Raw genomic sequence first — 26464 nt, forward strand, 5'->3', positions numbered from 1 at the left:
TTCTAACTTGATTAATATAAATATTATAATACTTTAAAATGAAAGGTATTTTCATAAGCACATTTATGTAACAGTAATTCACCTGTAATTTTTTTTGTGTGTATATATATATATATATATATACTCTTTATATTTTTTATATACTCTTTAGTACATATACTATATTTTATACACACACACACACAGAGCTTTAGTTAGCCATTTATGGTCTCAACTACAGTTAATTATCAACTGTGGCTAAAAGCACCATAAAGCCCAAATATCAACAGTGCACCTTTCGGAGTGGTAGAATCATTAGACTTTATTTTCTCCTAATTTGTTTGGCATAGTGTCTATTTTTTCTAAATATGTATTTGTGCAACAAAAATTGTAAAAGCTTTTTTAAGTTTAAAAGATGGCAGTAGTAAGCTATAGTGTTCTAAGGCTACCAGTATGTATCCTCAACCGCCCTGGTTATTCTCTGGGCCTCGTGTCCGCAATGGGGATAATAAACGCAGTGGCTGGACACAGGGTCACTGGGGAGGGAAGACTGATGGATGTGGGGCAGTTTGCACAGTACCCAGCACACAGTGCACAGTAAGTGTTAGCTATTAATATCATCATTATAGTATAACTTTAAAATATATAACCTACAGCATTAATATCAACAGCCATGGAGGCAGCAGTCAAGAAATCAAGACACATTGCATTGGGCAAATCCGCTGCAAAGGACCTCTTTAAAGTGCTGAAAAGCAAAGATGTCACCCTGAATACTAAGGTGCACCTGACCCAAGCCATGGTATCTTCAATTGCATCACACGCATGTGAAAGCTGGACAACGAATGAGGAAGACCGAAGAAGAACTGACGCCTTTGAGTTGTGCTGTTGGTGAAGAATACTGAATATACCATGGACTGCCAAAAGAATGCACAGATCTGTCTTGGAAGAAGTACAACCAGAATGCTCCTTAGAAGCAAGGATGGCGAGACTGCATCTTACATACTTTGGACATGCTGTCAGGAGGGATCAGTCCACGGAGAAGGACATCATGCTTGGCAGAGTACAGGGTCAGCGGAAAAGAGGATGACCCTCAACAAGGTGGACTGACACAGTGGCTGAAACAATGAGCTCAAGCATAACAACGACTGTAAGGATGGTGCAGGACCGGGCAGTGTTTCGTTCTATTGTGCTTGGGGTCACTATGAGTCGGAACCCACTCGACAGCACTTAACAACAATGACAAAGCATTAATGGAAAAATAAGAAAGGCCAGAAAGTCACTACAGCAGCCTCTTATTGTAAGCCAACACTACTGAAGCTTGGCCACAGAGCTTTGAGACAATCATTATGAATTACATTCAACTTTTTATAGCATTCACAGGAAAACCAACAACAAATATCTGAGCATCTACCATATGTCAGGTACTGTTTTAGGCACTGAGGATGTAGCAGTCAACAAACAGCAAAAACCTCTGCCCTCTTGGAGCTTACATTCTAGTGAAAACATCATTAAAATACCTCATTTACATTTTCTGACCCCATGGGAGAATTTTACAATATCTACGGGACTCCAGAGTAGACAACATGTAGCAGGTTTAGCAAATCAATCATTCCACTGAATAACTGGATTGGACCTGCTAAAATGCTGAAGGAAAAAGCAAATCACTACGCATACAAAAATCAACAAGTATCTGAGCACCTACTATGTGCCAGTGTACCACTTTTTAATTCCTCTTATGTCACCAGAACATTGCAGCTAGGTAGTAATAAAAAGCGTATGTCATGAGAAAACTTGGAAATTAGCATTAGTCTTTGTTTCTAATCTTAGAGGAAACTTCTGCAATTTAACAGACTATATATAAAAAAAGGAGTAACTCTTGGGTGACCATCAAGGATCTCTACCTTTAAGCAAAACATTCTTTCTGCCAGTCCCAGACTGTAGGACTACATGCTATATGCTGGATTATTGGGATGATTATAATTTTTCTCATTTTGAGATTATTAAAACAAACTGCGTGATCAGGGAAATGGTTTGCACTGGCAAACAAAGCTAATGAAAGAGGGTGGAGTGCTTTCAATAACAGTCAACAATTTTATCAAGTAATCATCAATTTCTAGTTTTAATGTTGGTAAATTATCAATTTCTAGTTTTAATGTTGGTAAATTTACAAGGCATAAAATTGACAAAAGAATAAAATTCCTAACAGGTTTTCTGAATTTGAATTTCACTTGCCACCTACTGTATATGAAATTAAACCCAGAAAAAAAGCACTGTAAAAATAAAAAAGAGTAAGTATATCCATACGATGGAATACTACTCATCCATACAAAAGAATGAAGTACTGATTCATTCTATAATGAATGAGATCCAAAATACTATGCTAAGTGAAAGAAGCCACACACAAAAGGCCATGTAACTGTATGATTCCATTTATATGAAATATCCAGAGTAGGCAAATCCATAGAAATAGAAAGTATATTTGTGCTTAGGAGGGTGGGGGTGGCAGGTTGGGGAACAAAATGGGAAGTGACTACCAATAGGTAGAGAGTTTCTTTTTAGGGTGGGTGAAAATATTCTGGAATTAGATAGTGGTAATGGTTGCATAACTTTGTAAACATAATAAAAACCACTGAATTGTAACCCTGAAAAGGATGAATATCACGATATAAATTATATCTCATTTAAAAATATATATCTGTATATGAGCCTATATATACAAGTATAAAAAATTTCTTATTGTAAATGCTGGCATTTCAATATGATATCTACTTACCAGTTGAAGTTTTGATATTGTTTCTTCAAGATCTTGCATTTCACAGAGTTTTCTTTTAATCTCTTTCTAGGAATAAAAAAGCGTATTAATACACGGCTGGTGAGAACGTAAAATGGTGAACTGCTGTGGAAAACAGTTTGGCTGTTCCACAAATAATTAAACACAGAGTTACCATATGACACAGGAACTCCACTCCTAGGCATATCTCAAAAGAAATGAAAACGTTAAGTCCACGCAAAAGTGTGTGCATAAATGCTTATAGCAGCACTAGTCCTAGTAGCTTCAAGGTAGAAACAATGCAAATGTCCATCAGTGGATGAACGGATAAACGAAATGTGGTAAGTACATACAAATGCATTACATTTGGCCGTGAAAAGGAATGAAGTACTGATATATGCTATAACATGGATAGACCTTGAAAACATTATGCTAAGTGAAAACATTCAGTCACAAAAAAACTACATACTGTATGATTCCATTCATATGAAAGCCCAGAACAGGGAAATTTATAGAGACAGAAAGTAGACTCGTGGTTGCTTAGGGATGGGAGTGGATGGGGAGTGGAGGGATGATAGATAAATGGTACAGGGTTCTTTCTGAGGCGATGAGAATGTTCTAAAATTGACTGGGACCAAAGGAGGGCTGGGATGTGATAATGTCTGCACAACTCCACACAATATACTAAATATATGCACAATATACTAAATACAGGCACAATATACTAAAAAACAGTGAATTATATACTTTAAATGGGTAAACTGTATGGTATGCGAATCATATCTCAATAAAGCTGTTAAACAAAAAGCCTATTAGGTAAATACCTAAAGTCTAAGAATACTTACCACCAAGTCATAATGCAGATGAGGTAATTTTTTGAGGGGTTCATGTTCCCCCTCACCAGTGAGGCAGATCTAAGGTTTCAGCCCTAACACTCAATTTCGAGGAGGAGGAGGCAAAGTTGAGGCTTATCTTTAATCTCCTGGTATCCTGAATATTCCTAGGGATCTATTTGTAACATCTGAAACAACTGGGCAACTCGGAAATCATTTTTTGCCTGGATACTTGTAGGACTTTTCTTGAGCCTTGATTTTTAGGATACATCTTATGGCATTATCATTTCCTGATTTTCCTATCCTACTTGTTTTCTCCCTATCTGCCATTACCAACCTGGATCCCCTGTACTACAAATAAAAGAGCAGAATGACAAGGCTAAGATATTACCTTGTTTTCTTGTATCCACTCTCATAAGAATCTTTTATTGAACCAAGTTGTCATTCCTGAGCATTGTCAACAGGATATGAGAAGCAGTATTTAGTATATTACGTGTATAGCATAGAACAGGCTGAGATGCAAAAGGAAAGAGACGAGATATAGGAGTGTTGCAATGAAACTAAAACCACAAAAACAGAATTAAAACCACACTGAGTGAAGGTTAACACTGCAAAAAATCAGTTCAGTGATGCAGAGCAGACATCTTCAAACTGGGTTATACCTACCTCTGGGATAACATGAAAACTTTCTAAGTGACATGTAAAACTACAGTATGTACACAGTTTTAAGCTATCAACACCTAGATCCTTAACTTGGCTACATAAAATCGTTGCCACCAAGTCAATTCCTACTCATGGTGATCCCATGGGTTACAGAGCAGAACTGAGCTCCATGGGTTTTCTTGGCTACAATCTTTACAGTAGCAGATTGCCAGCCCTTTCTTCTGTGGCACAGCTGAGTGGGTTTGAACTGCCAACCTTCTGGTTAGTACTCAAGCACAAACTATTTGCACTACCCAAGAACCTTCTTAGCTATGTAAAACCAAACCCACTGCCGTCAAGTCAAATCTGACTCATAGCGACCCTATAGGACAGAGTAGAACTGCCCCATAGAGTTTCCAAGGAGCAGCTACTGGATTCAAACTGCTGACCTTTTGGTTAGCTGTCGAGCTCTTAAGCACTACGCCACCAGGGTTCCTCTTGGCTATGCAGCACTCCTTAAAAATGATCTACCTAACAACATGCTTATGGTCTCAGCATCATGTGAATTCTCCTTTCCCACCTTGTCATTTACAACTGCCTTTCTCTCACTTATCAAAAAAAAAAAAAAAAAAAAACACAGGCATACATCTCACTTATGCCATAATGGCACACTGTCTTTAAATACAAAGAAAACTTTTGGAGCACCAGAAAAAAAAAATAATCTGAAATGTTGGGGCTGCATGAAGCCTTTAATTGAAACACTATTTCCTCCTATTATATCTAATTAAGAGAAATACTTCCAATGTAATTTTACTTTTTAATAATTATCAACATTTGTGGTATATTTGTCATTCACTAGTTACTAATAACTGTAATGATAGCACTATTCAGAGGAAAATCTTAACACTTTGAACTTTATAATCACAGAAATTCTTGGAAAAAAATTCAATTTACACCTATTTTTAATGCGAACAGATGATCAAAAAAAGATATCCATGCCTAAAAACATATTACAATGGAATAAAATTTTGTGGGGGAGTAAAATGGAAATAGGATTTCAAGGAAAGGTGGGAAATATAGAAAACATCTGACTGTTAAGAAAGAACTCAGTCATGTTATGTACCGTTCTAAAAGGATAATCCACCACCCACTGCTGTCGAGTCAATTCCAACTCATAGCGACCCCATGGGGTTTCCAAGGCTGTAAATTTCTACTGAAGCAAACTGCCACATCTTTCTCCTGGGGAGCTGCTGGTGATTTCAAACTGCCCACCTCACGGTTAGCAGTTGATTGCTTTAAACACTGAGCCATCTGGGCTCCTTAAAAGGACAATGAAGAGTATCAAATTGCCACTAAAATCTGACACTTAGATTACACTGGCTATATTTAAAAGAACAATAGGTCAGTTTTACTTTAAGATGTCAATATTTACAAAGACTGGAAATTATATCCTTTGCATCTATTTAAACTTAAAGATGAAAATGTTAGCTATCAAATTAAAAATGGATGTACCTAGTTTTGAAAAATAGCTTTTCTGAAGGGAAGCACAAAGCGACAGAGAGAACAAACTCCGAAGCTTTCCCGTAACGCAGGGATAAAAGGACAGAGATGAACAAACATCCTAAAAGAAAAGAAGATAAAGTCTGGACATCTAGCCAAGAATAGGTGTGCTTCAGAAAGACACCTAAACAATTAGAACAAATGCAACTATTTAAAGGTGTAAACATTTTAGAAAAAGTTGAATTACCACCCCCCGCCCCAAAAAACAAGACTCAAGTACAGATGTCCAAAAGGCTCAAGTTCACTATGTCCTAGGAGAATTAACGAACATCCCCACAACCAAGATGTACCATTACCTTTGCTTCTCCAATTTCTTTATCGGCAGTCTCAAGCACTTGTTCTTTATGTCTTTCCAGCTGCTGTGCTAACTGGTCTATTTCCGTTAATTCCTGGCAGAGTTTTTCATTTTTGTTACTTAAATGAACAACTTCAGTAGTGACTGTTTCCTTGGTTTCCATAAGCTCTTGTATATGCTTCTCCAGGTCTTTATTAGCTTGCTGAAGAAAGTCAACCTACATTGAATTTGTAATTCGTTAAGGTATATGAATTGGAATATTATCCTAAATCATGAACTTTTAAACAATATTCCAAAAATACATTTTAAAAGATATCAAAAATTTAAGTCACAGCTGTTTTACTTGCAAATTTACATTGTTCTGATTTGCTAAACTGACAATGTGTAGTTTGGATAAAAACATATATTCATTGGGTTTGATTTCCAAGCATAAAAGAAAGGATATTTAAGAAACTTGCATGAACTTTTTCCCAACACAGAGTTCTGAAAATATGACAAGAATATCATTGATATTACTCTAGACTGTTCTGTCCATAAAATAGCCACTAGCAGCTACTAAACACTTAAAATGTGGCTAGTCCAAATTATATGAAATATAGTATGTCAAATATAATTTGTGAATGTATCACACGAAGAAAAAGTGAATTACTACTAAAAATCAATATTAAAAAAGATAATATACACACAGGATCACAAAGACAATACAAAACAAAAAAAGAATGTAAAATATGTCACTAACAATTGTTAATATTGATTACATGTTGAAATGATAATATTCTTGATACACTGGAATAAATAAAATACATTATTAAGATTAATTTTCCCTGTTGCTTTTACTTTTTAAAATCAGGCTCCTAGAAAATTTAAAATTACATACGTGGCTTATATCACATTTCTATCGAACAGTACTGCTCTAAAGCTACCAGTTAGTATTTCTGACATGCTCTGTTCTGGCTGCAGCCTAGGCAGCAAAAGTTCTCAAGTTCACAATTATGCTTTAGTGAGCACCTCTGCTCTCTTACCCTTAGGTCAAATGAATGGCAAGGGAATCTACTACATAGGTAGAAATGCACTATACATTTCACTTTTTACATTTTGTAAAAATCTTTTTCTCATTATAAAAGAAATGCACATTTACAAAATTTTTTAAAGTAAAGAGAGCCATAAATAATATCCCATCACTCAAAGATAAACTTTATTAGTATATTTTGGTTATTCTCTTCCAATGCTTTCTATCTGAGTGTATCTACACATTTTTGAAAAGCAAATTTAAGATCATATTTTACCTACGGTTTATTCTCCTCTTTTAAATATTTAACATTAAGATATGTATATGTTCCTGATATTAAACATTCTTCAAAAATATGATTTTTCAATAGCCATACTCTAAAATATGTAACCATTCCTTTATTTCTGAAAATTTTGACTCTATCAAATTTTTCTCAGTACAAATAATACCTCATTAACAACCTTGTCACTTTTTAAAACCCACAGATCATTACAACACTAAGATTTTACATACTCAGTGAAAGAATTATAAAAGTCATTACCTGAACATTTAAATGAGCAATAAGCTTCTCGTTGGTTTTATTTCTACTCTCCAGAGTGAGAATATCAGGGCAGCGACCACCATCCAATGCCATTGACAGCCGTTCTATCTCTTGTTCTCTTAGCTCAATCTGGATACACAAAGTGGAACTATCATTTTAAAAAATATGATTTTGAACCCATATGAGTAACACCGGACTAACAATTATTTGGCCATACTTTCATTTTTTCTTATGTCCTACAATGTATACAATAGACTCATATATGTACCTACATACACATAGGATTATGAAATGCACACATACAGAGCAAAAGTAAACAACACAGAAAATGACAACAGAAGTACTGTCAACATAGCTTTCTGAAGCATTTTTACTGACTACATTCTTTAATTCAATAATTTGTGGATTTTCTTCCTCCTCTAGGATTAGGCAATGTTTATACCTACATACATGCTCAAGTACTGGAACTGAGTCCCAACTACCTCAGTGCCTGGTGAAATAAACTGGAATAAAGGAATGACTATCACACTAAGAAAAGTCAGTTATTACTGAAACTCAACATTAAAAAAAGATAAACTGAGGTGAACTGAACTAGATATATACTACTTAGAAAACAATAGATATAAGCAAAAAGATCACTATGAACCATGAATTCACACTCATTCGCATGCAAGAATTCACAAAAACCCACACATTTTCAAGCTCTGGTTTTCTTTTCCAAAAAAATTAAAAGTAAAAACCAAGCATTCAAAGCACCAAACAATTACTGAGCACAGTACTAGGTATACAATGATGAATAAAACATGGCACCTGACCTCGCAGAACACAGAGCTCTGCAGGGAAAACTAGCAGGTAAATCAGGAATTATATACAGCAGGGTGCTAAATGACAGAATAAAGGAAATTGGTAACTGGCACTAAAGTAATTTAGGGAATGAAGCAATTTACTCTGCATGGTATATTAGTGTTTGTGGAAATCAGTGACGGTCTTACCAAAGAAATACGTCCAAAAAAGTTATAAATATACCCAAAAAGGCCATAAGGAGAAGAAAGGAGGGCTATTCCAGGCAGGGACACAGAAGCATAAAACAGTAAGAAATGTTTGAGGGAGGAGAAACAGCGCAGTATGCTAGATCCTAAAGTGCAAGGGAACTAGTGGTTGGAGATTAGTCTGAAGAGTTAGGCAGGAACTAATTCTAAGCATTGAACACCTTGCTAAGGAGCTTAGCCTTTGTGAAACAAAGAGGTTTGTTTGTTTTTAATAAAAAAAAATGACACGATCTGAGTTTTTGAAGGACTACTCTGGACCAAGGATGGATTTGATGGGAATAAAGCCAGAGGCAGGGAAACTAGGGTACAATGGGTTCCCTTATGCAGCCTTTCTGGGTCTGGCTTTGCAACCCACCTAAGATGATTGACCAGGTTGCAATCCTGCTAGGAAAACCCCATCTTGAAATTGAGGAGAAGTTTCCCTAAATAAATGGCCAATCCCAGAGAGGTTTTGGAGGCCTCCTGATCAAAAAGCGCTGGCAGGGGAGCACACCCTTTGAACACGGGATCCTGTGCTAAGAACCTCACATGCGTGGTAAAGAGCTGTACACGGGTAAAGCGCTGTAACACTGAGCCAGCAGTAACAATGAAGACCAGCTTGTATACCAGACCGGGCCCAGTGGCAGAAGAAAGCAGTGGCGTGAGGCTAGCAGATGCCTAGACAACCCTGTGTAGGGGTCTGCCTAAAGCAGGGCAGAGCCAGTGGTGCAAGGCCCAGTAGCAAACATGTGTGGACTCTGGGCAGCATGGTGGGAGCTGTGCAGGGCTCAGGCAGTATGGCAGCCTGAGGCCTGGAAGCTGTGGTGGTACAAAGCCAGGACCTAAATTGCTGTGCACCTGCTGAGTCTTGAGCCACAGTTCGCTTGCCCAGTGACATAAAAATGGACATCAGTTTTGGGGGAGGGTAAACGGGTCCCATTTGAGATGTAAGCAGGTTCCTCTACTATAAAATGGATCATACATAGTGGGGAAGGGAGCCTGGTTCACTATAAATCTGCTCCTATTGTTTACCATTTGCTTTCTATAATAAGGGCTTTCATCTGTAAACACTTTGTGAGTGTCTTGTGTGTACGGTTCAATTATACTGGATGAACATAGCACCCATGGAGTGGTTGATGCCACTGAGTGGAATCCTTATCCTAGCAGTCTTACTGCTGCTTGAAATATTTAATCAATCTCTATGTGCAACGCAGAGACCTGTTATAGGAATCTGTACAAGAGATGATCAAGACCTCAAATAAAACAATGGTATGAGGTTTAACAAAATAAATAAATTTAAGAAGTATTCAGGTAGGAGAACTGACAGAATGTGGTGAACAGTATGTGAAGAGAAGAGAACAAGGTCTAAAAAGGCTCCAGAATGTAGGCTTGGGCAGATGGTGATACTACCAACTAAGGTAGAATAAAAAAAAAAAAAAAACAAATTAGAGGATGAAAAATAGATGTGAGGAAGAAGGTAGGCTCGGTACTAGGCCCATGAGTCCAAAGAGCCTCCATCTAAGTGGTAATGCCTGTATGAAGTTGGATACATGGGTCTGAACCTCAGCAGAGAGGTTTGGGAGTCGTTAATATACAGACATTATTTTAAACCAAGAGAGTAGATGAGGCCACCTGAGAAAACATAGGGAGAAGAGAGTCAAAGGCAGAATTCTGGGAAAGAGTAATGTTTCAAGGAGCATGCAGGGAAAGAAAAGCAGAGGATAAATGATAAGAGGCAAAAAAAAAATAGGAAAATTAAAGAAAATGAAGTCATAGAAAAGCCTCAAAGAGAAATGATCAATAATGTCAAATACCACAGAGTAGGTTAAAGAAAATAAAGGCTAAAAGTATCCTTTGGATTTAGTGAGTAATGTCACTGGTGACATTAACTAGAACAACTGATGCAGTGGGAGGCACAAGCCAGACTGTAACAGGTTAAAGAATGAACAGGAAACAGAAGTAGCGACACTAGGTGAGACCACTCTTTAGAAAAGTTTGCATGAGGGGAGAAGAAGCCATTAACAAGAGGGACAGGTAGTTAAAAGAGATTTTTTTAAATGGATGTTAAGGATGACAACAATAGTATCTCCTCAAAGGACTATCATGAAGATTAAAAGAATAACTGTAAAGTGGCTATATGCGTTTGGTAAAGAAAGAAAAAGAGTTGGTTAAGGGGAACAGAGGAAATGCGGTGGACCAAGCACAGGTAGGAAGATTTAGACTTAGGTGGGAAGAACACCACCGTACCCACGAGTCTTAGGGAGAGCATGAGTGTGAATACTGGTAATTTTAAAGGTAAGAGATAGGAAGTTTAGTCAAGACGATGTCCTGAGAAAAGGGTATAATAAGTTGGGGAAAGAGCTTGAATAAAATAGCAAAATTTGAAATGTGCTGGGAAAAAAAAAAAAAAAAACCAGGAAAAACAAAAAACCCCAACTAAATAAACTCAAGTTAAAAATATAATTGATAGAAAGAGAGAAGGCTCCAGGGATTGGACAGGACTATAAGATAAAAAATGATACTGGTGAGGAGTGAGGTTCTTGGCTCAAGTAGACACATGAGGCTGTGTGGGCAGCTCCTGTTTGGAGGGGAGATGAAAAGGCAGAGGGGGACAGGACCTGGCTGAACGGACACGGGGAATACGGGTGGAGAGAAGGAGAGTGCTGTCTCATTAGGGGGAGGGCAGCTAGGAGTATATAACAAGGCGTATATAACTTTGTATGAGAGACTGACTTGATTTGTAAACTTTCACTTAAAGGACAATTAAAAAAAAAAAAAAAGAGTAGGTTCAACTAAGATCAATAACCACTACAAATTGGAGTTGGTGGTTTCAATCAGAATTCTCAGGCAATTTTCTCCAAATACCTCAAACACCTAACAGAGATGGTAAGCACTGGTTAGTTTATGTTCATCAAGTACTTTGAAAAAATGCAGTGAAAGTGTCGATTATGAAGTGGAAAAACACCAATTATACTCAACTCATGTGCATAATGATATTTTCAACATCTCATAAAGAAAGGTTTTTGGGTTACTGTATTACTATTCCCTTTAAGTAAATTTTTATCCAAATAATCTTCAAAGTACTTTACAAACTTAACAGTTACACCAATACATAAACTACATCTACATTTATATGTGCAGATTCACTTCACTCCAAAAAATGCAGTCATGTGCAGAAAATGAAAAATGTGTTACCCAATTTAAACTCCAGTAAGCATATTAAGAAAAACGGCCTGTAATTACTCAAATCGGAATTTAGCCAAGACACCAACAGGAGGCATGAAAGAACAGAGCTCGTTACCGTTATGAACGCTAACGCTGCTTCTCCTGATTCCCCTGCTTTCGTCAGAAAACTTATGAGGTACTAGTGCTTACAGTAAAAGCACACACAAGATACAGCAACAGGGAGGAGTAACTTCCAAAGGCTTAAGCTGGAAATGACAAAATCTTTAACCAATTAAGAGTAAGAAAACTATAAAGAATACTACTATAAAACATAGCACACTTTAATAAATACCTCCTAAGACAGAAACAATAACTTGGTTGTAAAATTATGCTAAGGGGAATGCAAGATTCACCTAGAGGAAAAACAAAACAAAACGAAGGAAAAACTACTGTTTACTTCAATGCATAATGGACAGAATGGACTACGGCAATCTAAAGCCATCCAAGCCACTTCAGCTAGTAATGCTATTAACAAACTTATGAAAAAGATAAAAGTTGTATAAAAAACCAGAAGATAATATCAAATGTAACCCAATTATATTTACGATCACCATCTCAATCCCTACGATGCAAGTAAATAAAAATCCTACCTGCTTGTTATAATCTCTCACTCCATTTTCCATTGCTGCTAACTTTTCTTGTAACTGGCAGACTTCCTGTTGAAGTTCCTGAATCCTGAAACACATTTATAACTCATGTGAGTATCGTTTTGTTAAGAAATACAAAATGACAAGAAACGAAACTAGATGCATTCTTTTATAAAGTCTCTATGTTCTGCTTCTCAATGAGGTATGAGGTGCTGTGTCAAAGGGCTCCAAAGTCTCAGCATTTTAAACAGTGTATCTCCTGTTGTTGTTGTTAGGTGCCGTCAAATCGGTTCCGACCCATAGCGGCCCTATGCACAACAGAACGAAACACTGCCCGGTCCTGCGCCATCCTTACAATCATCATGCTTGAGCTCTTGTTGCAGCCACTGCGTCAATCCACCTCGTTGAGGGTCTTCCTCTTTTCCGCTGACCCTGTACTCTGCCAAGCATGACGTCCTTCTCCAGGGACTCATCCCTCCTGACATGTCCAAAGTATGTAAGACTCAGTCTTGCCATCCTTGCCTCTAAGGAGCATTCTGGCTGCACTTCTTCCAAGACAGATCTGTGTATTCTTTTGGCAGTCCATGGTATAGTCAATATTCTTCGCCAACACCACAATTCAAAGGAGTCAACTCTTCTTCGGTCTTCCTTATTCATTGTCCAGCTTTCACATGCATATGATGTCATTGAAAATACCATAGCTTGGATCAGGCGCACCTTAGTCTTCAGGGTGACATCTTTGCTCTTCAACACTTTGAAGAGGTCCTTTGCAGCAGATTTGCCCAATGCAATGCGTCTTTTGATTTCTTGACTGCTGCTTCCATGGCTGTTGAGTGTGGATTCAAGTAAAATGAAATCCTTGACAACTTCAATCTTTTCTCCGTTTATCATGATGTTGCTCATTGGTCCAGCTGTGAAGATTTCTGTTCTTTATGTTGAGGTGCAGTCCATACTGAAGGCTGTGGTCTTTGATCTTCATTAGTAAGGGCTTCAAGTCCTCTTCACTTTCAGCAAGCAAGGCTGTGTCATCTGCATAACTCAGGTTGTTAATGAGCCTTCCTCCAATCCTGATGCCCTGTTCTTCTTCATATAGTCCAGCTTCTCATATTATTTGTTTAGCATACAGATTAAATAGGTATGGTGAAAGAATACAGCCCTGACGTACACCTTTCCTGACTTTAAAACAATCAGTATCCCCTTGTCCTGTCCAAACAACTGCCTCTTGATGTATGTAAAGGTTCCTCACGAGCACAATTAAGTGTTCTGGAATTCCCATTCTTCGCAATGTGTGTATCTCCTAGGAGAGTTAATTTTAGAAGAATAAAAACTGAGTGGGAAAAGAATTTGAAACTCATATACATCATACAATAAAATACCTACCATCTTAGTTATCTAGTGCTGATATGACAGAAATACCACAAATGGGTGGCTTTAACAGAGAGAAATTTTCTCACAGATTAAGAGGCCAAAAGCCCAAACTCAGGGCCCTGGCTCTAGGGGAAGACCTTTTCTCTCTGTTGGCTCTAGAGGAAAGTCCTTGTATCTTTTAGTTTCTGCTCCTGGGTGATCTTCCTGTGACTTGGCATCTCTCTTCCCCCATTTCTGCTTGTTGCTTGCTTTTAATCTCTTTCATATTTCAAAAGAGACTAACTCAAGATACACCCCATACTAATACTGTTTCATTCATATTACAAAGATAATCATTCCTGAATGGGATTATAACTACAGGCACAGAGGCTAGGATTTACAACACATACTGTGGAGCAGTCGGCAGGTGGGGGCGGCGGGGGGGGGGGGGGCCGGATGCAGTTCAATCCATAACACCTACTATCCCATTCTGATATAACAGTGAAATAATAAGTAATAAGGATTCCTCTAAAATATCGCCTTACTTGATGATGAAATTAAATATCAAAGCAACTCTATAACAACCAGAACATAATTAAAAAGAATGTTGACCATTATGAAAAATGTAACTAATGTCACTGAACAACTTGTCTACAAACTATCAAACAGGAACGTAACTTGCTGTGCAAACTTTCACTGAAGACAACTGGAAAGGCTTTGAGCTTTTTCTTGCACTGAAAAACCATAAACCCATTGCTGTCAAGTCAATTCCAATTCACAGAGACCCTATAGGACAGAGTAGAACTGCCCCATAGGGTTTCCGCAAAGTGCCTGGTGGATTCGAACTGCCAAACTTTTGGTTAGCACCCGAACTCTTAACCACTGTGCCACCAGCATTTCCTCTTGCACTAAACTAAAAACCAACCAAACCCACTGCCCTGAGTCGATTCCGACTCATAGCAACCCTATAGGACACAGTAGGACTGAGCTCACAGAGTTTCCAAGGAGCACCTGGTGGATTAAAATGCCGACCTTTTTGGTTAGCAGCCATATCTCTTAACCACTAGGCCACCAGGGTGTCCCTTGGACTAAAGTAAGGCTAAATAAAGTAAGGCTAAATAAGAGCTGTAGGCACCTATCCTGACTTACCTATAAATTCGACTTAAAGACCCAGGAAAGGATCTTGTTTGTAACCCGGGGACTGCCGGTACTTAATGAGGGCCTGTGCAAGGTGCTGTGCTAAGCACTGAGGACATAGCAGTGACGACAAAGCCATAGCTGATTCAGTAATCAATTAACTAAAGCCAACAGAAAATTATTCAGTGCACCTGTTATCAGCCACTTGCAGGAGGTCTGCAATATAAGGGTCATCTGGCTGAGGAACTGGATATGAAGTGACTTCAGAAGGAGGAACTGGTTCGTCAATTTGCATACGCTGGCGCCTGAAAGCAATACTTCTTTTCTTGCCACCTAAAACAATAAGTGTATATACTAAAAAATTAAGAAAAAATAAAATAATGCATTGTCTTAGAATTAAATACAGAAGATAACTTCTTTTTAATAAAGTATGTCTCTAGCTCATGTTGTTAGGTGCCATCAAGTCAGTTCTGACGCATAGAGACCCTATGTACAGAAGAACTGAACGCTGCCTGGTCCTGTGCCTTCCTCACAATCACTGCTATGTTTGAACCTATTGTTGCAGCCACTGTGTCAATTCATCTTGTTGAGGGTCTTCTGTTTTTTTGCTGACCCTCTACTTTACCAAGCATGATGTCCTTCTCTAGGGACTGGTCCCTCCTGATAACATCTTCACAGTACTTGAGATGAAGTCTTGTCATCCTTGCTTTTAAGGAGCATTCCGGCTGTATTTCTTCCAAGACAAATTTGTTTGTCCTCCTGCAAGTCCACAGTATACTTGATATTCTTCACCAACACCATAATTCAAAGGCATCAGTTCTTCTTTGGTCTTCCTTATTCATTGTCCATCTTTCACATGCATATGAGGCAACTGAAAATACCATGGCTCGGGTCAGGTGCACCTTACTCCTTAAAGTGACATCTTTGCTTTTTAACACTTTAAAGGGGACTTTTGCAGAAGATTTGCCCAATGCAATGTGTCATTTAATTTCTTGACTGCTGCTTCCATAAGTGTTGATTGTGGATCCAAGTAAAATAAAACCCTTGACAACTTCAATATTTTCTCCATTTTTTCAATGCATTGCTTATTGGTCCAGTTGTGAGGATTTCTGTTTTCTTTATGTTGAGGTATAATCAATACTGAAGGCTGTAATTTTTGATCTTCATCAGTAAGTGCTTTAAGTAGTCTTCATTTTTAGCAGTTGTGTCATCTGCATATTGTAGGCTGTTGAGTCTTCCTCCAATCTTGATGCCACATTTTTCTTTAGATAGTCCAGCTGCTAGGATTATTTGCTCACCATAGAGATTGAATAAGTATGGTGAGGGATACAACCCTGACACACACCTTTTTTAACTGAAACTACTCAGTATCCCCTTGTTCTGTTCAAGTGGCTTCCTCTTGGTCTAAGTACAGGTTTCTTATGAGCAGAATGAAGTGTTCTGCAAGGCTTTATATATATCATCTTGCCAGCATGGTTTCTGCTGAGTAGTCAAGAGCTTAGTCTTACTGGTTCTCCTTTGTAGGTGACTTTTTGTTTATTCCTGGCTGTTCTCAAGATTCTATCTTTGTCTTTGGTTTTGACAAGTTTGATTATAACATGTCTTTGCAACTTTCTTTTGGGATCTACCCTGTGTGGGGTTCATTGAGCTTCTTGGATACCTATCTTCTCATCTTTCATGATAACAGGGAAATTTTCTGCCAGCAAATCTTCAACGATTCTTATTTTTCCTGTTATCCTCCCCAGTTCTGGTACTCCAATCACTTGTAGTTTTCTCCTCTTGATAGTGTCCCACATAATTTTTAAGCTTTCTTCATTTTCTTAAATTCTTTTTTCTGATTTTACAGTGAAGTGTTCTGAATTCCCTTTCTTTGCAATGTTATCTATAATTTGTTATGATCCACATGATCAAATGCCTTTGCATAGTCAATAAAACAAAGGTAAACACCTTTTTGCTCTCAGCCAAGATCCATCTGACATTAGCAATGATATGCCTCACTCCACAGCCTCTTCTGAATCCAGCTTGTATTTCTGGCAGTTCCTTATCGATGTACTGCTGCAACCACTTTTGAATGATCTTCACCAAAATTTTACTTGCCTGTGATATTATCGATATTGTTTGATAATTTCCACACTCTGTTGGATCACCTTTCTTTCTAATGGGCACAGATATGGATCTCTTGCAGTCGGTTGGCCAGGTAGCTGTCTTCCAAATTTCTTGGCATAGAGGAGTGCTAGCTCACATTTACCTGTCCATAAAATATTTTCTCCCTCACATGTAAATTACCCACCTTCATCTTTAACTGAACAGTGCATTCCTGAAAGCTTCAAGAAGACATGGTTATAAGAAAGGTTTTATTTGCCTGAATGCTTGGCTCATATGCCAGAATTTACTCTGTTTGTCCCCTAGATGGGGACCAGATGTCAGAAAAATTAAAAGCTGAGTGGGCCTGTGGTGTTCTCTATTATGAGCTCAAGAAATCATCACTAACAGAAAACTGCCAAATGCAGAGCCTAAAGCAGTCAGAACTAAAATACACACACTTATTCTACTGTCAAAAGTTCAGATGACTGAAATTTTAACTAGTAAAAGTAGTATGTAATGGAATGTCATCAGTAATAAAAATCATTTTATAATCGGAATCAGTAGGGAATGTTTTCTTACCCTTAAAAGCAGCAAAAGTAATTTTTTTTTTTTAAATGTATACACATATCCTGTGTTGGTCCAAACCAAATGGATAATTTACCTCTTTAAGTATCTAACGAAAGTTAGAAGTGTACTTGAACAATCAGAAGATTCACATGAACAACATAACCTACAACTTTGTCATTAGAATCCTAACAAATTTTGTATAATGTAGTCCCCGGATTACCAACAAGTTCCGTTCTTAAGTCTGTCTTTAAGTTGAATTCGTACATAAATTATAACAGTTAGGTATGGTTCATATCTCACGTCAGTTACTCAAACGTTTGTCTTAGTATACAGCACTTAGTGCACCCTTCTATGCATAAAAAACATTAAAGAAACACTTTCAGGTACACTAAGCCATCTTTAACATAGTAATACAGTAATAATAATAATAATAATGTTTTGCTGCATGTTGCAAAGTACCACTCGTTCATTATTAGGAACCATTGTATGTATCTCAAATTTTTAATTTAATAGGCTTATGGTGGTTGGTTCGTAACTATGGATTGTAAGTAAGTCAGACATTCACAGCCTGGGGATTGCCTGTACTCCTAGCTCTCATTTTAAGGATGAAGAAACTGAGTCAAAAGTATTCAAATGATCTGCTTACAGTTATACACCTAAACAAAAGTAATCTTTCCTTCTGGATTTTTCCTCCCTTACCTCCTGGTTTTCTTCCTCAGTTGCTCCTTCTCAGTTTCTTTCAAAGACCTTCTTCCACCAGTCTTAAATGCCAATTTCCGTAGGTTCCATTTTGGGTTCTGCTCTCTTTCCAATCTACACAATCTTATTAGCTATTCCTATCACACCATGACTGATGAGTCCCAAATCTGAATCTCCATCTGGGACCACACTTCTGAGAACAGATTCACATACATATTCCACTGCTTACCAGAAATCACAACATGAATGTCCCATGGATACAGCATCCTCAACATACCCAAAAGTGGACTCTTGCTCTGCTTCCCACATTCTCTATCTTGAAAAATAACACCATCATCCACCCATTTATTTACTGGAAACAGAAATCTGAGAATTCCTCTACTTTCCAAATCTACCACATTCAGTCATAAATTTCTATTTATCACACTTCCTGAATCTCTCTTGAATGTGTCCCATTCTTTCCTCAGAAAATCTGGTTATTCTCTTTCTGGGCTTAATCTTCTAGTTACTTCTGAGATTTTCTCCCCCTTTTCTGTCTTTGGCTCACAATCTCTCTCTCCATCTTATTTCCTGTCAACTCAAATTCCAATGATTTTTCCCACATCCTGGCCTCATAGTTCCTAATCCCTCAAACTCTCATGAGTTTCCTCTCTACTCAGGTTTAGGCTCAAGGTAACATGACTATGCTTTAGGCTTTGTCATCATTCACAATTGTGCCAGATTCTAGATCTTCATATCTGAAATTCCATTCTGACTATAATCTTCATTCCAACCAAATTACTTTTGGGTCTTGCCATTCCCTTTAGTTCCTCAGTCTCTACCCAGTCTCATAATCTAGCAACCTTCTATGCCTCACTTCCATAATCTTGACCCCATGGTTCAGAAATCTCAATGATGCTGTCACTCAACAATACTGTAGATTCCTCTGCCAACCCATGACTGGGCAACCACCAACACTGGATATGCCCTATCATTTCTTTTTTTTTTTCAGAACTGCTGAGCACAAAACCAAAAAATAAACTATAAAAGCACATATTTCCAAATTTTTCTTTAATGTCTATGGGTTAGCTTTATAACAAATAAATAACAATAGGAAAAAAAAAAAAGAATTAAATACACAATTAGGGAAATAAAACTCTGTCATTGAAGTTAGACCACTTTTATCTAAAACCAAACAAGCCTACTGTCGTCAAGTTGATTCTGACTCATAGAGACCCTGTAGGACAGAACAGAACTGTCCCATAGGGTTTCCAAGGCCATAAATCTAAACTGAAGCTGACTGTCCCATTTTTCTCCCAAGGAACAGCTGGTGGGCTCGAACTGCGGATTTTTGGTTAGCAGCCAACCTTTGACTACTGCACCGCCAGGGCTCCTGTACATGTAACTAAGAAGCTGCTATTACATATACTTTTATACAGATGCACTGTATGAAATACTATCTGGATCTTCAAATATAAATAAGAAGTTTATGTGACTATCCAAATATATCTTTTCAAACACTGAACTCTAAGCACGAAAACCCTAAGTCCTACTTCAGTCAACAGTTTTAGCAGCTTTAAAAGATTAAACTTTTTTTTTTTTTTTTTTTTTAAGAAATACTTACCTGGAGTTTGTACTACTGCCTGCAAATTCTTTTCTTGAAGTAGCTGTATTTTTTCATCCTTAGCTTTGCTCTCTTTTTCCAAAAGTTTGAGCTTATGAACGTACTGGTTATTTAGAAATTTCAGGTCACCTGTTTCACTTGTACACTTCTTCAGTGCAGCTTTCAACTCTTAAAAAAGATCCAAAGACTATTTTGAAGATTAAGAAATCTATGAGGTTGTCCCACTTCATAAAGCAAAAAAGTTTCATCAATTTGAAAGGTTCCACCTGATTCTTATGCATGCTTTGTTTGAAAGCCTATTTACCTTCTCCATTATTAACAAAATTGGAAATAAGTCACTAAGCACAAAAGGGGATTATATTTTTCTACTGCTCAATGAGCCTACTATAAATCACAGCTTTCAATCTAGTAAACTGGGTATGAAGTGAAGGGATTATGAATTCATGCCAGGTATTAGAGCTTTCTACTGAATGGAAGGAAATTTTATAAATAAGATTGCCATATAACTAACCTTTTCCCAGTATCTTTGAAATCATCCTAGTCTACCTTCTAGCTAAAAGACCAGCTATTAAAGAATCAGAGTGATACCTGGCTTTCACCTTTACCATTCTTATTTTCAGTAGGAGAAAAGCAAAAGGTGTTCAAGAACATTTCTTCAATTTCAGCACATAATATTTTACATAATAATTTTAACTCTAAAAATTTAATGCGCATATAGTGTGGACAAATATAGCTAAGGAATACACATTCATATTCCTTCTCAGGAATTCTTCAACACACCTTAGAGTAGTTCAGGAGCTATTAGCAGAAGGACTGCCACATTTTCTAATCAATGCTTTTAAACTTAGACTTTAGCCTTACCTACTGCATCTTGCTTAGTATGGGCACATCATCAGGAAAGACCAATCACTAGAAAATGACGTAATGTTTGGTAAAGTAGAAGGTCAGTGAAAACAAGGAATACCCTCACTGAGATGGATTGCCACAATGGGTTCAAATATATCAAAGATCATGAAGACGGCACAGAACCTAGCAACATTTCATTCTGTTATACATAAGTCACCATGAGCTGGAGCCAACTTCATGGCAAGTAATAACACCACCACATATAAAACAAAATTTTGCATTAAAAAAATTACCAATTTCATTTACCTTTAGTTTTTTGGCCTGATTGTTCTCTTAGTTTCATTAATTCCAGGTATAATTCATTATTTTCCCTGCACAATCTTGCATTTTCAACTTTATAGGGTTCCAAAACAAAATCAAAATTGGCACTTTCTTTTTCAGCTTTCACAGCAGATAATTTTGATTTCCGAAGGCTCTCTGTTGTATGAACTAGGTCACTGAAATTAAAGAACAGAATATGTAAACACAAGGAAGCATTCCATTAACTTTCTAGTAACTAAAAACAGATTTCTGAACAAGGCTAAAATATGTTGTTTATGACAAATGAGCCCAAATCTTAAAAAGATTAAAAAAAAATTTTTTTAAAGAATACTAGTACTGTTTTACGGTACCAGCAAGTTCTCAAAATTTTCTCAAAACAAGGTTAAAAGTTATAAAATATACACATACGAAATCATCTGAATCTCCCTTCTCACTCATTTACCATGTCTAGTCACCTGATGCAGTGGAATCTGTGAAATTTATTTGCTCATTCAGCATATATTTATATATAGGGTCACTATGACTCAGAATCAACTCTAAGGCAACAGGGGTGTTTTTTTTTTTTTTTTTTGGTGTATATGCTAATCATTAGGGGTACAACAATGAATAGGAATCAGTCCTTGCCTCCAAGAACACAGACCACTGGAATCTTCACTCAGTAAGTATTTATTGAGCAGGGACCACTGTCATGGAGCTTATTAGTCTACTGACAGTTTATTAAACAGTTATTATTTCAGTGCCTTCTAGGTGTCTAGCCCTGTTATAGATCTAGCAACAACAAACTCAAAGTCTTGGTCTCATGGAGTTTACTTTCTAAAGGAAAGACAAAAACAAGTTTCCAGTAATGATAAGCAGTTAAGCTAACACGTAACAGATGTGACAGAGTCGTGTAGGGCATATAAACTTAGAAGCTAACCACACACAAGGGCAAAGGAAGAGCACGAGGAGAAAGGGGCTTTACAAGCAGACAGAACAGCACGTTAAAGAGTGCATGGTATGTTTAGGAACCTTCAAGTAGTTTGATACATGTCAGATGGAGCTGCAGATAGAGGAAGGGCTTAGATCATGAAGGGTTTAGGAGGCCATATTAAAGATCACAAAATAACTTTTATCCATTCTTTCCTTTCCATCATCATTGCTTATAATCCTATTCAAAAATCTCCTAAGGAATTTCTCTGCTGCAGTCTCAAACCATTCCAGTATAGCTCTTATAGGGGAAAAAAAAAAAAATCACAAAGAACCTTCGGTAACCTGTAATAGCTGAAGTAATGACCAACAACATATTAAAAAAAACCCACTGCTGTCAAGTCGATTCCGACTCAATAGCAACCCTATAGGACAGGGTAGAACTGCCCCAAATGGCTTCCAAGGAGCACCTGGTGGATTCAAACCGCTGACCTTTTGGTTAGCAGCCGTAGGTCTTAACCACTATACTACCAGGGTTTCTCACAACATATTAGAGAACCATTATTAATATAATAGTAACTAAAGACCAGTGAGCAGACACAGAACTTAAGGGAAGACTGTCCCCCGACTATATTAGAAAACTACAAGTTAAAAAAGTACAATTCTCTTCACAGAGAAAACACTCAGAAATGTATACTCTTGAAGAATGAGGACCTCCCCGCCCTTGGGTTCTGCAATGTGGAGGTCTTAAATTGATGACAGACAGGGGAGTAGGATCTAAGGGAGACCAGGTGAGCTCTAGACAACTTACGAACTTTTCAAAAATCTAACCATTTCTTTACTAAAGGATGAAGTTCAATCACAAACAAACAGGATTAAGAAATACTTAGATTTAGAATTGTATTTTTGTCTTTACCTGAAAAGTTTTTCTACCAAAGGTAAGCACTCTACTGTCAGAGTCTGGCGGTATCCCAACTGATCCAGTCTTTTCCTAATATTAACATACTTTCTTTCTGCAGCAGTAGTCATCTTGTCTTCCAAAACCACTTTTATTCACTTCAAAAAATTAAAGTCCTAAAAGAGATGAGTAAAACACCATTATATTTTTACAGTTATATTTTATTATAGCTATTATTAAAAGAAAAGATTCTTTCAATATGAAGTAATTATTTGTTTCTCTTCAGGTAGGTAGCCTTGTAGAACATTTACAGTGATTTAAATCCAATGTTTATATTTGTGATCACTATGAGTCGGAACAGACTCAACGGTACCTAACAACAACATGATATTCATGTAAAAAAAAACCCATCGCAATCAACTTGATTCCAACTCAAGTGACCCTACAGGACACAGCAGAACTGCCCCATAGGGTTTCCAAGGAGCACCTAGTGGGTTTGAACTGCAGACCTTTTGGTTAGCAGCAGCAGTTCTTAACCACTATGCCACGAGGGTTTCCCAATATTCATGTTACTGCATTAAAATAAATATCTTTCCATAAACCTAAATATAAAAGCTAAAGCAATAAAGCTTCTAGAAGAAAACAAAGAATACTTTCCCAAGTATGAGGTAAACAGAATTCTTAAAGAGGTTTCTTTTAAAAGCATGAAACAGGTGTTCTGTTGTATATCCTCTCAACAACACCAAAGAAGATAAATTATAAAAAAAAATTAAAATGTGAAAGAAATAATTTTTAAAAAGCACAAAACAAAATTTAATAAACTGTACTTGATCAAAATTAAAAACATCTGCTCATCAAAATATTTCATTAAAAAAGAAAATGCAAACCACAGAGTGGGAGAAAATACTCAAAATATCTGACAAAAAATTCCTATATGGAATATAGAAACAACTCTTATTATGATTACTTTTTTTACTGGGTGCCATCATATGGGCTCCGACCATAGTGACCTTACAGGTATCAGAATGAAATGTTTTCTGACCCTGTGTCATCTGTACAATCATTGCTATGTTTGAGCCCATTGCTGCAGCCACTGTGAACATCCAAAAGAACTCCTACAACTCTACAATAATGAGACAAACAACCCAAAAAGAAAATGAGCCAAAGGCTTGACTGGGCACCTGGCAAAAGGTATTTGAAGAGAATAAACATGAAAAGGTACTAAACACCATTAGTAAACAGGGAAATAACAAATTAAAACCACAATGAGATGCAATTTCGCCCCCTCTAAAACAAAAACAAAACAAAAAAACCCATTGCTGTGGAATCCTTTCTGACTCACAGTGAGAGTAGAACTGCCCATAGGGTTTCCAAAGAGTGGCTGATGGGATCAAACCATCCACCTTTTGGTTAGCAGCTAAGCTCTTAACCAAGGCTCCCATCCCCGATAGAATGGCTAAAATTAAAAGGACTAACAACACCAAATGTTAGCAAGGATGTAGAACAACTACAACCCCAACACAGTGCTGATACCCCAACCCCACTGCTATCGAGTCAATTCTGACTCATAGCAACCTTACAGGACAGAGTAGAACTGCCCCACAGGGTTTCCAAGGAGCGCCTGGCGGATTCGAACTGCTGACCTTCTGGTTAGCAGCCGTAGCACTTAACCACTACGCTACCAGGGTTTCCACAGTGCTGACAGGAGTGTGAAATCCTGTTGGAAAAAGTCTGACAGTTTCTTATAAACTTACTTCTGCCTACTGTTTACCCAAGGAAATGGAAACAAATGTCCACAAAAAGACTTTACAAGAATGACTATAGTAGCCCCTAACTGAAAACAATCTAAATATCCATCAGCAGCAGAATCAGCAAGCAAACTATGATACATTCATACAATGTAATACTACTCAGGAATAAAAAGGAAAGAACTACACAATTCCCGCCAATGACACGGATGAATCTCAAAAACACTTGAGCAAAAGAAGCCAAACACAAAAGAGTATATATGTATGATTCCATTTATATGAAGTTCAAGAACAGACAAAATTAATCTATGGGGATAGAAATTAGAACAGTTGCCACCGGAGGGCTGGAGAAGTGACTGGGAGGGTTAAGAGGCAACTTTCTAGGTAATGAAAAGATGAAAATATTGCATATATTAATTAGAGGAGTGGTTACACAGGTGTATATATTTATCAAAACTTTTCAAATGGTACACTTGAGATTTGAGCATTTCACCATGGAAATTGTACTTCAATTAAAAAATACAAACACACAAGTGTCTCTGTACGTATTTTTATCCTTGTCTATTTTAATACTTAATATTTCCACCACTTGTCTTACTGTGGTAGCCCTGTGTGTTGCTGTGATGCTGGAGCTGTGTCACTGTTAATTCAAATACCAGCAAGGTCACCTATGATGGACAGGATCCAGCAGAGCTTCCAGACTAAGACAGGCTAGGAAGAAGGGCTTCACCATCTATTTCTAAAAAAATTGGCCAGTGAAAACTTTATGAATAGCAGCAGAACACTGTCTGCTATAGTGCTGGAAGACGAGCCCCTCAAGTTGGAAAGCATTCAAAATATGACTGGGGAAGAGCTGCCTCCTCTAAGTAGAGTTGACCTTAATCACATGGATGGAGTAAAACTCTGGGACCTACATTTGCTGACATGGCAAGACTCAAGATGAGAAGAAACATCCATTAATAATTGGAAGATGGAATGTACAAAATATGAATCTAGGAAAACCAGAAGTTGTCAAAAGTGAAATGGAATGCATAAAGAATGATATCCTAGGCATTAATGAGCTGAAATGGACTGGTATTGGCCATTCTAAATCAGACAATCATATGGTCTACTATGCTGGGAATGGCAAGTTGAAGAGGAAGGCATCCCATGCATTGTCAAAAAGAACATTTCAAGATCCATCACAAAATACAAAGCTGTCAGTGATAGGATAATATCCCTATGCCTACGAAGAAGGCCAATTAGTATGACAATTATGCACATGTATGTACTAACTACTAATGCCAAAGAAGAAGAAACTGAAGATTTTCACCAACTTGTACAGTCTGAAATTGATCAAACATGCAATCAAGATGCACTGATAATTATTGGTTGGAAACAAAGAAGGATCAGTAGTTGAAAAGTACGGCCTTGGCGACAGAAACAACAATGGAGACTGCATGATGGAATTTTACAAGACCAATACTTATTCACTGGAAATATCTTTTCTCAACAACATAAGCGGTGACTACACACATGGACCTGGCCAGATGGAATATACAGGAATCAAATCAACTACATTTGTGGAAAGAGATGATAGAGAAACTCAGTATCATCAAACAGAACAGCCCGACTGGGGAACAGACAATCAAAATCGCTCATATGCAAGTTCAAGATGAAGATGAAGAAAATTAAACCATCCCTGAGAGCCAAAGCATAACCTTGAGTATATCCCACCTGAATTTAGAGACCATCTCAAGAATAGATTTGATGCATAGAACACTAATGACCGAGGACCAGACGAATTGTGGGACCACATCAAGGACATCATACACAAAGAATGCAAGAGATCATTAAAA

The 26464-nt window shown here is 37.4% G+C and overlaps 1 protein-coding gene across 2 annotated transcripts in view; it reads right to left on the minus strand.

The window, feature by feature from the left end:
- The window catches only part of CEP135 (centrosomal protein 135), a 92108-nt gene that overhangs the window by 60209 nt on the left and 5435 nt on the right, over window positions 1-26464 (minus strand). For both annotated transcript variants that reach the window (XM_049886225.1, XM_049886224.1), the window contains exons 2-9: window positions 22897-23054; window positions 21060-21250; window positions 19908-20075; window positions 15145-15286; window positions 12473-12557; window positions 7630-7758; window positions 6081-6296; window positions 2753-2818 (exon numbers count right to left, since the gene is read on the minus strand). In XM_049886225.1, coding sequence (XP_049742182.1) covers window positions 2753-2818; window positions 6081-6296; window positions 7630-7758; window positions 12473-12557; window positions 15145-15286; window positions 19908-20075; window positions 21060-21250; window positions 22897-23009 — 1110 coding nt within the window. In that variant the 5' untranslated portion in view covers window positions 23010-23054. The remainder of the gene's footprint in view (window positions 1-2752; window positions 2819-6080; window positions 6297-7629; window positions 7759-12472; window positions 12558-15144; window positions 15287-19907; window positions 20076-21059; window positions 21251-22896; window positions 23055-26464) is intronic.

This window comes from Elephas maximus, chromosome 5, assembly GCF_024166365.1.
Source record: "Elephas maximus indicus isolate mEleMax1 chromosome 5, mEleMax1 primary haplotype, whole genome shotgun sequence".
Lineage (NCBI taxonomy): Eukaryota > Metazoa > Chordata > Mammalia > Proboscidea > Elephantidae > Elephas > Elephas maximus.